General features: G+C 38.9%; 1 protein-coding gene across 2 annotated transcripts in view; it reads left to right on the top strand.

Moving 5' to 3' along the window:
- The window catches only part of LOC127437828 (cytosolic carboxypeptidase 4-like), a 208948-nt gene that overhangs the window by 43573 nt on the left and 150618 nt on the right, over nucleotides 1–14757 (top strand). For both annotated transcript variants that reach the window (XM_051693035.1, XM_051693036.1), the window contains exons 8-9: nucleotides 6958–7166; nucleotides 7417–7585. In XM_051693035.1, coding sequence (XP_051548995.1) covers nucleotides 6958–7166; nucleotides 7417–7585 — 378 coding nt within the window. The remainder of the gene's footprint in view (nucleotides 1–6957; nucleotides 7167–7416; nucleotides 7586–14757) is intronic.

Here is a 14757-nt window from a genome sequence, read left to right as displayed (position 1 = left end):
TTCATTTGCTGAAAATCTGAGATATTGTTTCAATATTAGCACCCTCTCTGCCACGACAGACAGCCTTATTTTCTCTTCTTTATTCCACAGGAATCGCATTACGCAAAACTGACTGCAAATTGAATTGCATTCTTTCTGTAAACAAAATGCAGAGAAAATGCAGCTATTTATCTCTCTGAATGCTCTGTGTGCCGGCAGCAGCACACTTAATAATCATTGCAGTTCACCTTTCGGCCTGCAGGTGGCAGTGTGACACTGCGCATCTCGTCTTGTGCTCCCCGTTAGAGATCACAGGCAGAGGCACCGCACCTGTTGATGCTCTGCAGTCAGCGAGCCTGTGAATAACATAATGCTCTGTGGGGCTTTTAGGAGCCTCCTCTAAAAGAAACGCGTCTGGCCAGTGATGCCGCAATTAATTCTCATCCGTCGGGCAGCCGTGGAATTGTCTGTGCCTTTGTCTGCGAGATTCAGACCGTTTTTTTTTTATTTCCCCGGTGGACACGGCCAGCGCTTGATAATAATCTAACTCGTCCATATTTCCTGCAACAATCACTTCAGAAGCATTGTCATATTTTCTACACATCAGATCTGTGCTGCGACATTTGTAACTGCAGCTGCAGTGATTATACAAGACATTCTCCTGAACCTGCGATGACAGGTTATTTCCATATTCTTAGACATAATATTCCATATTTCACTGTATCCACCGACCTCACTGCTGTAAACCTCACTGCTGGTCTACCAGAATGGACAAAGATGTCTGTTTGCTGGTTTTAGAGAGGTTTAGGGAACTTTTCAGCTTGTCAGAATGGGAGACCAGCCTAAAAACAACTAAAATCAGATTGGGCATGCTGAGAGACCATCTGAATCAGTTTAAAACTGCCCAGACCAGCAAACCACATTTGTTTTGTTTTTTTAAGCAGGGGTGCTCTGTTATGATGGTTTTTGGCACTTGCACTTCAGGCTGGCTGATGAGCTAAACCAGCTAAACCAGCTTAGACAGTTTCAGAGACCAGCAAAACCATCTTAATAACAAAACTGGTTTAAACCGTTTTGATTGCTCTGATTTGCTGATTGTATAGGGACTTTAGGCCCCTGTAAGCTGTTCAGGCAACCATATGGCTAATGAGCTAAACCAGCTAAAACCAGCTTGGCCAGTATGGGAGACCAGCAAAACCAACTTGGCCCAGCTGGGAGACCAACTGGCCAACCAACTCAAGATGGTTTAGCTGTTTTCCCAGTCTCACAAAACCAGCTTTGAGAGACTGGGAAAACAGCTAAACCATCTTGAACCAGCTAAGACCAGAGAGCCACCTTAGGCTCGTTTAAGCATTTATTTATTTTTTCAGCAGGACTGCACTATTTTGATGATTTTAAAGGGACGTTCGGCCCCTGTAAGCTGGTTAGGCTAGGAAACCATCTGCTGATAAGCTAAAACAGCTAAAACCAGCTTGGTCAGGCTGGGAGACCAACAAAACCAGCTTGGTGAGACTGGGAGAACAGCTAAACCATCCAAAACCATCTAAGACCAGCAAGCCACCTTAGGCTGGTTTAAGCTGTCAGCAGGACTATTCTGTTTTGATGGTTTTAAAGCAGTGTGGGGCACTTTGAGCTGGTCAGGCTGGGAAACCAGTTGGCAGACCAGCTAAACCAGCTTAAACCAGCTAAGACAAGGAATCCACCATTGGCTGGCCTGCACTCTTTTTTTCTTTTCAGCAGGAAGCATCAAGAATTGTGAGTTATACATTTCTCATGCATCTTTCTAGAGCTGAGCCCCCACTGCAAGCCTGATAGAACCCTTTGCAGGCATTAATATTTCAGATCGCTGTATTTGTGCAAGTCTTAAAACTACAGTTCTTTTAAGTTCTTGACTCCCATATAGGGATCTCTGGGGAGAGATAGGGAGATCTACAGGCCAAGGAAGTAGGAGTGAAGAACATACAGGCTCATAACACACACACACACACACACACACACACACACACACACACACACACACACACACACACACACACAGACAAGTTTCGGCTGCCTTTATAAAGTATTGTTCCTTAGGCTTCCGAACTGGCCAGAACAAAATGAAAGTGCAGCTATTCAATCACACTTTTTCCTTTTTGTAATTCCAACACTCCTTGTTTGTGTGTGTATGGAAGAAAATACAGTTGACCTTCATGTAGCAAACATTCCTGATGCCCTCCCGAGTCCCAACGCTCTCCGCTACGGCCTCCATTAGACACACCGAGTCCACTGTGCAATTGGCTGCTTTCCAAGCCCTTCTTTAGAAACAAGGAGACCTTGGTGTTGAGAAAGACTAGCAAACTCCCTCAGATGGGGCAGAGCTGCAGCCCTCTTCCTTTCTCAGAGTATCTTTGGCTTGAGAGGTTTATGAAGAAACCAGTCGAGGAGGAGCTTGTGGATTTCTCCACAACAAGGATTGGAAATTCTTTTGACAGTTTTGGAAGCGGCTTTCAAATATGAATTTAATAATGTCAGTTCTATGCTGGAAAAAGATCAGTTAAAGGAATGAAAATTGTGTCACCATTTTACTCACCCTCATGTTTTTGGAAACCCGTATGACTTACTTTCTTCCATGGAACACAAAAGGAGTTATCTATGTGTACCAGTGTCCGAGCTGCTCTTTTACATGCAGTGAAAGTGAATGGTGATCACAGCTGCCAAATATGATTTTCAGTGAATAACAACTTAAATTTCAGTCTGTTCCTCCAGTAGACTTGAAATAAAGTTAATAAGTCATATGGACTACATTTATGATGCTTATATGATGCTTTTTTGTTGTTGTTGTTGTTGTCCTTTTTGGAGCTTGACTGCCCCTGATATCCATCCATTTTCATTTAATGGAAGAGAACAGTGTGAAATATTCGCCAAAACCTTTCCTATTTCCTTACATTTTATGTTTTTAACAACATAAAGGTCAGTGAATGCTGACACAGTCGTCATATGTGGGTGAACTATCCCTTTAAAGACAGTTAATCTATCCAAGCTTTTGTAGAATATTAATAAATATATAAATAATAAAAAAGCACATCATTTGTGACTAAATAGAGCAACAATTGAAATGCCAAATTGTTTCCGTTCTGTTTTGTAAATGCAGACCATTAAAATGTATCGCATTATGTTTGGAATAAAACCTACTGTAAGTCAATTTAATCCAAACGGCTTCCGCCGTGACAGTGTTAGGTACTGGTGAAATCCCAGAGGTGGACTCGAAAACAGGTTTGCATAACAAGTTGTGGGTACAGAAATACGTCTGTTTAATTTTAGGCATAGATTGTGCTCATGATATCCACTTCACCGGCAGCATTTCCAAGAGCTGTTTGTCTCTTTGCAATGCCATTAGTGAAATTCTGAAACCACAAAGCAGATCAGAATGAAGTAGTTGATTCCCAAAGGGGCTCAAGTTCGTTTTATTTTTGCACGATGCTGTAACACGAGTCAAACATTTTGTTAATTTGGATAAACAGTGAGCGCTATGGTTAATATGTTGGTAAATTTAAACAGTGACTGTTTTTTTAAGCTGATTCTTGTGTAGGCAATCTAAATGTCAAACAATGCAATTTAAGCTGTGGCCTTGCGGTTAGCACAACTATTTTACCCAATATTTGGGTGTGCAATGTATTTTTATATTTATTAAAGTATCCTGTTGTTAGTTTAGCAACATGCTAATGCCATACTGTATTGAAATCTATTGTGAATTGAGACTCCCATCATGTATTTTTATTAGAGTATCCTGTCATTAGCTTAGCAACATGCTAATGCCAAACTGTATTTAAATCAGTTGTGAATGCTTTGAGTGAGAAGTGCAATTTGTATGACGCACAGCAGTCACTTATGAGCTTCCATTTCTGGATGCCCTCACAAAAATCGAGAGTTCTGGCAAACTTGTTGCAAATTTGCCACTCATTGTATTAACATGCAAATGAGACAGACAGCAAAGCAGTTCACTAGGTTTTGGAAAAGAGCCATAGAGTGGCAAAAGAGTAGTTGATTCCTTAATGGGTGTAAGTTTGGTTTTTATAGCACGATGCTGTAACATGAGTCAGATATTATGTTAATATGGATAAACAGTGAGGGTTATGGTTAATATGTTGATAGATCTCAACAGTGACAGTGTTTTTAGCTGATTCTTGCATAGGTAGTCTACATGCCAAACAATGCAATACAATTTAAGCTGTGGCCTTGCGGTTAGCACACGTTCAAAAACATTAAACCCTTGTGATCGTCAATATAAAGTACCAAATAAAAGTATTGATTAAATAGTCTAATTATATTAAAAGTGACTATTATACCCAGTATTTGGGTGTGCAATGTATTTTTATATTTATTATAGAACCCTGTCATTAGCTTAGCGACATGCTAATGCCTAACTGTATTGAAATCAATTGTGAATTGAGTTTACCATATGCTTAGAGTGAGAAGTGCAATTTGTGTGAATGTTGCATATCAGTCACTTATGAGGTTCCATTTCAGGATGATGCCTTAGAAGGTAATAGGCAATAGACAGCAAGGCAGTTCACTAGTTTTTTTGGAAAAGAGCACAAGAGTGCAAATTCTATCACATAATATACAGGAGTGATTTTATAAGGTTCCTACATGGGGAAAATTAGCTGCTTCCTGTTTAACAGGATGTGATACATGACTGCAATGACAGGCTTAGCTAAGGCATCAAACTGGTCACTGGCGTAAAGAATGGAAATGATGTCTTTTCCCTGAGTGGCTCTTTCTTCGCCATCTTGTTTTTGATCTCATTTAACCTTTTGCGCCACACCGAGAAATCTTTTTGCTCTGACAGGCAGAGTCACAAGGTTTTCGTTCCCTCTCCATCATCCCGGTGTTATTGCGTTCTGTTGATGTGGCTCTTTAGTGCCTGTATGATGTATGTCCTTATTACATTTTACTAACAAACAGCACATCAGAGCATGATATGAAAAAAATAGATAGGGAGAAAGAAAGAGGTCAATTTGAATATGAATTGTACATACAGATGCTTCCAATACATTTTGCTCATTTCTAATTTGTTTACTAGCAAAAAGGATAATACAACAAGTCTCTTTCTCAACAACACACAAAAGTGGCTTATTTTCAAAATGGACACCAAGGTCTTTGTTAAATGGATGCTAGCCTGGAAGCCTTCGTTAATGATTCAGGAGCCAATCTGTGCAAGGCCTGGGAAAGAGAAGGTTTATGAATGATGTGTTTTTTTTTTTTTTTGTTAAATTGTTCAGGCCCAGGTAAATAATAATGCTAGTGACATTAATATTAGATATTTTCTGCTAGACGTATTCACTGAGAAAACATGAAAATTCTCCTCTATTTTTGTGTGTTGGTTAGGGTGAAAATTTAACTTGAACTTAACTTATAAATGCCCGTAAACGATCCCCAAATTAAGAGTCTGTACAGAGTAAACAGTCAAAAGTCCCCATAGTAAACTCTCTTATTCAGTATTATTATATGGCTCTCTGGAATAGCTTTAGGTTTTTATTCAGAACTGGTTCCATTTAAAAAAAATAAAAAATAATGTAACTGAATGAAGTTCATGATTTGCGGTTCCTTTAACAGTTCTTGAACGTGCATTCTTCCTCCAATCCGGACGGAACACTGTACTAAAATTCTCTGATGGTGTTTCCTGCCCTTCCATTCAGCGATACTGCAACATCATTATTAAAACATCAACACAACACATAAGCTGTTTTTCCACCACCGAACGGTTCTGAGCATGATACGAACGGTTAAAGTAGCATTTCCACTTGAGCACGGTTCGGCACAACACAATTACAAACTGTTCTTGGCACGGAATTCTTGGCACGGTTAGCTAACCATACTCAACTGGGCTGGTGTAATGGCTTTAGTACGTGGTGACTCATTTAGTATATCTTCATGATTTCATTATGATGGTTTAACTAGTATTGTATGCATTTATTTTTCAGCATAACTTTTGCATCAGGGAAGTAGATTACTACCTCATTTAAACTCAAAATACATCAATATATTCTCAAATTATTTTCATATAATACTTACAGAACATTTTGTCAGTAATACTTTTTAGCTAGTCTGGGAACTTTAACCTTTCTGCATGTTCGTGTCCGGTGGCAAACACAAGCCCTCAGCAAATGATGAAAAGCCTCTCACCTTTTTCTCTTTACTTTCCTTTTTGCGACATGGTCCGTGTCTTTGCTGTTTGTTAGCAGAGTAAAACCAGGAAAAGAAAGCAGTCCTTAAACTTGAAAATACCATCATCCTCTTTAGCGTGCCGCCCTCGCTCCAATGTTTGTCCTATTGCCAACAGATGGGTCTGTTATGTACATTCTCCTGTTTTCACAGCACCACAGTGGAAAAAGAAATTGTAACTATGCCAACTGGCTCGGATCAGCACGGAACGGTACGGTTTTGTGATGAGAACTATTCGGCCCGATGGTGGAAAAGCGGCTATACAGTGCAGCCAGTGTGGTCTGATTCCAGAACAAATGACTCTTATGAGTCGGATCTTTTGAACCTACACCACAAAACATACAGTGTGACCAGTGTAGCTCGATTCCCTAATGAATGACTCTTATGAGCCAGTTCTTTTGAATCAACACCTCAAAACATAAAGTTCCGAACTAATGACTCGCATCTTTTTAGTAAATAAGTTACTGAACTGCAAGTCATTCATTTTGTCATTAATTGCATCTACTATATTCAAATAATTCTTCCTCAAAAGTACTAAAAGAGTCATTAATGGAACCATTAAGGAAACTGAATCATTAAGGAGAATCAGAACCAGAGTTGTTAAATCGCTTGCCCCCTTCAGGGTTCATTTTGCGATAATTACCTGATTTGTCCAAGGCTTGGTCTTGTTGGAAACAAGTTTTTTGAGGCAGTCTGAATATGATTCTGGGAAAAAAATTCACATTTACTGTGTGAAAAGTACTGAACAGTCTTTTCAACATTCTCCTTCAGAGGCCAACTGTCGGACTGCCGTTGCCAAAGGCTACATTGGCGATCTTCTGAAGCTGTACGAAGACTGGCACAACAATGATGGCAACCTAGAGAACATTCCTATCCGCAGAGCCATAATGCACTGTCTGCACCGTGCTGCCAACTCAGGTGTAGGCAGAGACGCCTTGGTCGCTGAGGGCGGCATGCATATTCTGTTCCAGACCACTCAGGTGAAATTTCAGGCCACCAGTCAGTCTCATTTCATAGATGTTTTTTAGCTATTTTATTACCTTTAGTAATTTTTTATCGGTCTTGCAAAGCAAACCAGCCCAAGTCATAACAAGATGCTGTGTCTCACCGTTAATGTTCTGTGAAAAACACATTTTTGCTTTTGCTGCATATTTTGCCCAGAGGAAATGCGGCACAGAGATCGTATGTAGCTCCTTGAAGTATTTCTAACTGATTATATTCCTTCTGTAGACCTGCTTGACCATAAAAGGCTTGGAATCTCTGGTGGATCTGGCAGTCCAGCTCATGCGGAAATGCTATCCAAAAGTCCCTCTTCCTCTGACTTCAGATAAGAGTGCCTATATTTTTCCTCTTCCTGGAAGGCCTGTCGATTGCTGGGATGCTGATTTAGAGTCTTACGGTAAGGTCTTTATTCCCTGGGTTTAGGGTGATGGTTAGGGTTAATGAAAGCAGAGGTCAACTGATAGTGGATTTTGCCGATACCGAAAACTAAGATTTAGGAAATTGCCAGTGTGCTCCCAGCTCATCTTTCAATCATCTAAATTGTATTAAAATATAAAAACGGTAAAGTAAACACTGTCATTGGCTAATATATACTGTTTTAGCAATAATTTATCAACAGTAGATCATCATTCATCAAAAGTAGTTATCACGTGGCACAACAAACTCCACGCTGAGTCATTGATTTTTTTTTATTTCACCTTTAGAGGCTGCTGTTACTATAGAACCAATGAGTTCTAACTGCAGTATGCTCAAGCGGAAATGGAGGAATAATGACATTTATTTTTGCAGATTGCCAATAGTTCCAAAAAGTAACTATTGTTTCCGATATATTGATTGACCCCTAAGGCATTGTTCACATTGTGTCATAATTTACTCATCCTAATGTCACTCGAAAACATATGTTTTATTTTCTCCGTAGAACACAAAAGATGAATTTAATTTTATTTTATTATTAGATATTTTCTGCTAGACATATTCACTGAGAAAACATAAAAATTCTCCTCTGTTTTTGTGTGTTGGTTAGGGTGAAAATTTAACTTGCACATAACTTATAAACGCTTGTAAACTATTCCCAAATTAAGAGTCTGTGCAGAATAAACAGTAAAAAGTCCCCATAGTAAACTCTCTTATTCAGTATTACTATATGGCTCTCTGGAATAGCTTTAGGAACCGAGAACTGGTTTTTATTCAGAATTGGTTCCATTTAAAAAAATAAAAATAAAGTAACTGAATGATGTTCATGATTTGCAGTTCCTTTAACAGTTCTTGAACATGCATTCTCCCTCTGATCCGGACGGAACACTGTACTAAAACACAAAAAAATAATTTTTAAAAAGTCTTCAGAGGGTTTATTTGACATAATAGTAACCCTGGTCTGTCAAGCTCAAAAAAGAAGAAGAAGAAAAAAACCAAAAAAACAAAACAAAAACACCATAAAACCACAGTAAACGTAATCAGTATGACTCATGCACTATATTCCAAATCTTCTGAAGCCATACGATCACTTTTTGCAATGAACAGAATTAATTTTAAGTCAAAAATCTATCAAATCATTAATAAAGCAATAAAACCAAATATGGCGGCTATGTCAATAACATTAAACCTCATTGGTTGTTGTCATGATGTTCGGTTACGAGATGCAAAAGAGCCAGTGAGGTTTGTTGTTGTCGACGTAGCCACCATATTTTATTTCAGCACTTATTTATGATTTGATTTTTATTTAAAACTGAATAATGACGAGTGATCGAATGCCTTCAGAATACTGAATACTAATTTAATATAGTGCACAAGTTGCATGGAATACTGTTATGACATGTTTGGGCACTTTTTAAGGCTTTAAAGTGAGTCACTATCAACTGCTATTATATGGAAATCAGAGATCACAACATTCTTTAAAATATCTCCTTTTGAGGTCTGCAGAGAAAAACAATATGAGGGTGAGTAAATGATAACAGAATTTTCAATTTTGTGTGAACCATCCCTTTTAGCTTCTTTATTACACTTACAAACACCCAATAGTTACTATTATTGTCCTCTCACCTTGTCTCTATTAGAGACATGGACTCTGTCCCACTAGAGAAATGTAGCCTTTACACACCGCACCTAGCAATTTGTGCTTGACAAAGTCCTTATCGCCCAGGCCAAATTTGCAGTCGTTATCGTGTATTGGCACTTGGCATTTAATAAGTCTGGAAATTTCTTTCGATGTCAACAAAATAAGTGTAATTTTTCTACTAATTAGGCTACTCTTCATTTTATATTTACTCTGATAGGAAAGTGAGTTAGGACAGTTTTTGCCAATGGAACTTTAGGGTTGACATCATATTTAATTTGATCTGAATGAAAACAAGACTGTGAGGGATAGACGTACAATAGGTTGTACTGCCGACAAAATCTTTGTCTTTCCCAAAAAAGTTACAGTAAACAGCAAAACTCCAGAAAACATTAGCTGGAAAAATTAGACAGGTCGGCCAGCTGGTCTGTATATTAAGACTTTTTGGAGCACAAAATGAGATGCTATGCAGAAAGTTATGCCTCAGTCACCATTCACTTCCATTGTATGGAAAAAAGATTCAATGAAAGTGAATGGTGACTGAGATTCTGCAAATTCTACAAATGTGCAAATACGCAAACATCCCCTTCTAACAAGGTCAGAACTCGAGCAGCATCTTCAGCATAAGGAAAACAGCAAAAAGAAAGCTATTCTTAGCCACAGACCAGCAGATTGTTCATTGGCGACCCACAATCGTCTGTAAGCACTTGTTTTGTAGGAAGCTCTGAGGTGGTTGCCCAGGCAACCCTACCCAATGTCACTGTGAGAGCAAGACTCACTGTCGGGTGCTCGACTCAATAGAGCACAGTGGAGTGTGCTTGTGTGTGTGTTTGTGTGTACCGCACATCTCCACCACCCCTTGTGTTATACACTTCGGTAATACCCCTTTCTTCCTCAACTGATACCCAGGAGTCTATAATGTTGTTGGACTGCACACACTTCTCAGACAAAACAACTTATAGATCGAGACACCACACAAGAGTTTTCCTGCTGGACCGATCTCACTAATGACTTTCCCATTGCTTTTATCTTGCGCAAGCGAACCGGAGATCTGGGGAGGCCGATATCAGACCAAACAAAATGATTGTCTGTTTATCAAAATGAATAGTGTGGTTTACTTTTTATACCTGCCAGGAGGATATGTGTTGGCACACTGTCAACTCAACTCACTTTTATTGTCACTAAACCATTACACAAGTGAAATGATGTATGAAAAGCTTATGTGCGTGGTCCAGACATTGTAGCCATACATTTAAATACAATAAGTACACTCATCAGAATAACAATGTACAGAATAACAATATGACAATGTACAGAATAACAATATAACAGTGTACAGAATAACAATATACAGAATGATAATTAGCAATATACAGAATAGCAATATAACACTATGCAAAATAACAATACACAGATGTTTACACAGTTTGCATGTTACACAGTACATATTACACAGTATACAAACTGAACAGTTAGAAACAATTGCACTGAATTGAATTAAGCACAGTATACAAGCACAGTATACATAGTATAAATAATGTGCAGTGATGTGTGGCATATACTGTGTTGCCATTAATACTAAGATGTGTGTGAAGGGGTAAATATTAATAATGATAGATATGATATATACAGTATATACATATTGAGTCCAGAGAAATCCAGTGAAATTAGTGTTAAGGTCCCAGGGTATGGAGTTGTTAGCAGTTCAGCAGTCTGATGGCCTGAGGGAAAAAGCTGTCCGGCTGTCTGCTGGAGCGGGCTCTGATGCTGCGGTACCGTCTGCCAGATGGTAGCAGTGAGAGGTATAGACACATCACCTGGTATAGATGTCCTGGAGGGTGGGAGGCTCACCTCCAGTGATGTGCTGGGATGTTCGTACTACCCTCTGCAGTGCTTTGCGGTTGATAGCAGTACTGTTCCCGTACCAGACGGTGATGCAGCCAGTCAGAATGCTCTCCACAGTGCACATGTAGAACGATCTGAGGATGTTGTGACTCATCCCAAACTTCCTCAGTCATCTCAGGAAGAAGAGCCGCTGGTGTGCCTTCTTCACTACGGCCTCTGTGTGGACGGACCATGTGAAGTCATCAGAGATGTGAACTCAGAAGAATTTGAAGCTGCTGACCCTCTCCACCAGTGTTCCGTTGATAGTGGTGGGGCTGTGTTCTTTGTCCAGTCTCCTGAAGTCCACCACAAGCTCCTTGGTCTTATTGACGTCGAGAGAGAGGCTGTTCTCCTGGCACCAGCGTGTTGGGGAACGCATCTCCTCTCTGTAGGCCGTCTCGTCGTCATCTGTGATCAGGCCTACCACCGTCGTGTCATCTGCAAACTTGACAATGACGTTGGAGCTGTGTGTGGCAATGCAGTCGTGGGTGTAGAGACCAGCTTGGTCAGGCTGGAAGACCAGCTACCCTGCTAAAAAAACACATCATAAACCAGCCTAAGATGGTTTGCTGGTCTTAGCTGGTCCCCCTGTCTGAGCTTAAACCAGAGCTAAACCAGGTTATCACCAGCTTTGCCAGGATAAAATTTGAGGCAGTTCGAGCACCATCTAGGCCAAACTTGGATGCCATCTTAAACAAGTTTAGACCAACTTAAACCAGCTAAGACAAGCAAACCAACTTAGGTTGGTTTAAGCCTAAACTAAAACAAAGTTTAAAAAGCATGTCACCTGGTTCATCTATCTTACTAGTTTATAGATGCTAAAATCAGAGGAAAACACCCTTAGGTATCATAAGAGAGAGATCATGGCAGTGGTTCAGCATCATTAATCCAAGTAATTTGAATCATACCTATTTTCAAATTCTTTTCAGAAACAAGCTTAAGGTAGTTTGCTCACCAGCTAATCCTGCCGAATTCTATTTTTGCCAGACTGGGAGATCATCCAAAGTGGTGAACTTACTCTGTAAGATATCATGCGATTGTTATGACATGTAAGTGCTGCTACCATTAATATTATTAGATCTCATAAACTGGATTCTGTTACTTCACAACCTCCCAGTAAAATATAAGACTTGTCATAATTTATCACACGGTTAATTTACTCCGCATCCATGCCAAAGCAAACTCCGTGAACACTCTTTTTTTTTACATTTATATAAGCAGTAATTTGGTTTAGCACAGGTCGTTATTAAATTTGTGATTCTAGGCTTGTGTTTTGATTTGCAGTAATCACATCAGATCACAGTGTGTGAATTGCACTCAAAAGAGGACAAGGGTACATTTATCTCACTTTCAGTACATCTCTTGAAGTGAAAATTAATTTATTTGAAAAGATACTGAAATCAAAGTTCTATTTGAAGCTCTTAGTCTCCTAAATGTAACAAGAGAGATAGGACCGTTTTTAACATCTTTAACATCCTTTTATATTTTATTTCAACTGAAATATGCATCATATCCCATGGCAGATTTAGGCACGGGCGACATGGGCAGCCACCCGGGGTGGCATTTTGCCGGGGGCGGCATGGACCCCCCCCCTTCAGTATCCCACCCCCCATACACCATACAAGCTAGAACTGCCACTAATCAAATCTCTTCTTGTCAGATGGCTGTGCTTCTTTTGTCAAGTGGTACAGCATTTTCCAACCTTTTTTTGTCTTATGGTTCACCACATCCCAATCAGTAAGACTGAAGTACTCCTTCATTGAAATCGAAATGTGCTCCTTTGGACTAATATTATGTTGTCTATCTATCTATCTATCTATCTATCTATCTATCTTTTTTTTTTTTTTTTTTTTTTAAACAGACTCACCAAGTAGCTTTCCCTCTTTAAAAATATATCCGAGCATGTTTGTCTTTCAAGTTTTAACAATCATGGAGAAACTTTCTCTGAAAGACTTAAAGCAATTGTTCACCCAAAAAATTAAAATTCTCTCATCATTTACTCCCCCTCAAGCCATCCCAGATGTGTATGACTTACACTCTCCTGCTGAACACAAGAAGAGTTTTTTAGAAGAATATTTGGAAGCTCTAAAAGCACATAAAGGCAGCATAAAAGTATTTAAATCAATTTCTTCAATGATAAGTGTGGTTGAGAAGTCATTTTTACTATTAATCTTCACTTTCACTTTCACATTATTCTCCTGTTTTTGACGATTCAAATTCTTTGTGCATATTGCCACCTACTGGGCGGGGAGGAAAATTTATAGGAAAAAAGGACATATATTGAACTGTTTTTCACCCACACCTATCATATTGCTTCAGAAGATATAGATTTAACCACTGGAGTCGTATGGATTACTTTTATGCTGTCTTTATGTGCTTTTTGGAGCTTCAACATTTTGGTTCCCATTTGCTTGAAGGACCAACAGAGCTGAAATATTAATCTAAAAATCTTTGTTTGTTTTTTTGGGTGAACTATCCCTTTAACTGAAAATGTACAGTATTTATAATTCAAATCCAGATGGGACATTTAACAACAGTAAAGCAATTTGCTGTCTTTTTATGGTGGAATGTAAATGCCACAGAAGCTCAAGTATTAAAAATCAAACAGGCAAAGGAAATATACTGTAATTTGTACAAATTTTAATGAGAGGTTATGAGCTACAGGTTAACAAAGACTTAATGAAATATTTCTAAATACCCCCTGGAACCAGCTTAAAGGGACAGTTCTCCAAAATATATAAATAAATAAATAAAATAAAAAATGAAAATATTGTCATCATTTACTCCCCCTCATGCTGTTCTAAATCCCTGTTACTTTCTTCCATGGAAAAGTGAACTTTCGGAGAATATCCTTGCCAATCTTTTCCTTAAAATTAAAGTGAAAATGGACTGGGGCTGTGAAGCTCCAAAATGACCACAAAAATGTCATTAAAGTGGTCCATATGACTTTATATGCATTATTTTATGTTCCAAGTTTTCTGAAGCCATGCAGTTACAATTGTGTGAGAACCAGACCAAAATGTAAGTCATTATTCAGTGAAAATCTTCATTCATGAGAGTTCATGTGAGCTGTAGCGATTTCTGATTCCTGAACGAGTCGCTTATTGAATCAGTTGATTTATCTTTTCCTGAATTGGCCTGAATGATTTGTTCATGAATCGGAATATATTCCAGAATTCAACTCACGGATTCAATAATGGCTTAATTTGACCTGTTTCTCACACAATCACTGATTCAGAAGGCTTGAAATATGGCTCATATGGACTACTTTTATGGTACATTCCTGGTCCTTTTTTTTTTAAATCATTTTGGAGCTTGACAGCCCCAGCCCTGCTTCACTTTCATTATATGGAAAAGAGCGGTCTGGATATTCTTTAAAAATTCACCTTTTGTACTCTACAGAAGAAAGAAAGTCATACAAGTTTAGAATGACATGAAAGTAAGTAAGTAATGACAGAATTTTCATTCTTAAAGTATCCCTGCGGGGTACACATACCTCTGGTTGGAAATCACTGGTAGATCTCTGTACAGAGGTGGTAGATGTCTGCTTTAATGTGAACATATCAGAGGCTGAAAGAGCTAATGTTTGAGGAGTCTGGGCAGGTCCTGTGTGATCCTACAGATGTACTGCC

Source organism: Myxocyprinus asiaticus, chromosome 48 (assembly GCF_019703515.2).
Source record: "Myxocyprinus asiaticus isolate MX2 ecotype Aquarium Trade chromosome 48, UBuf_Myxa_2, whole genome shotgun sequence".
NCBI classification, from domain to species: domain Eukaryota; kingdom Metazoa; phylum Chordata; class Actinopteri; order Cypriniformes; family Catostomidae; genus Myxocyprinus; species Myxocyprinus asiaticus.
The sequence above is the reverse complement of the archived record's forward strand: the minus strand, read 5'-3'. Positions and strand labels throughout refer to the sequence as shown.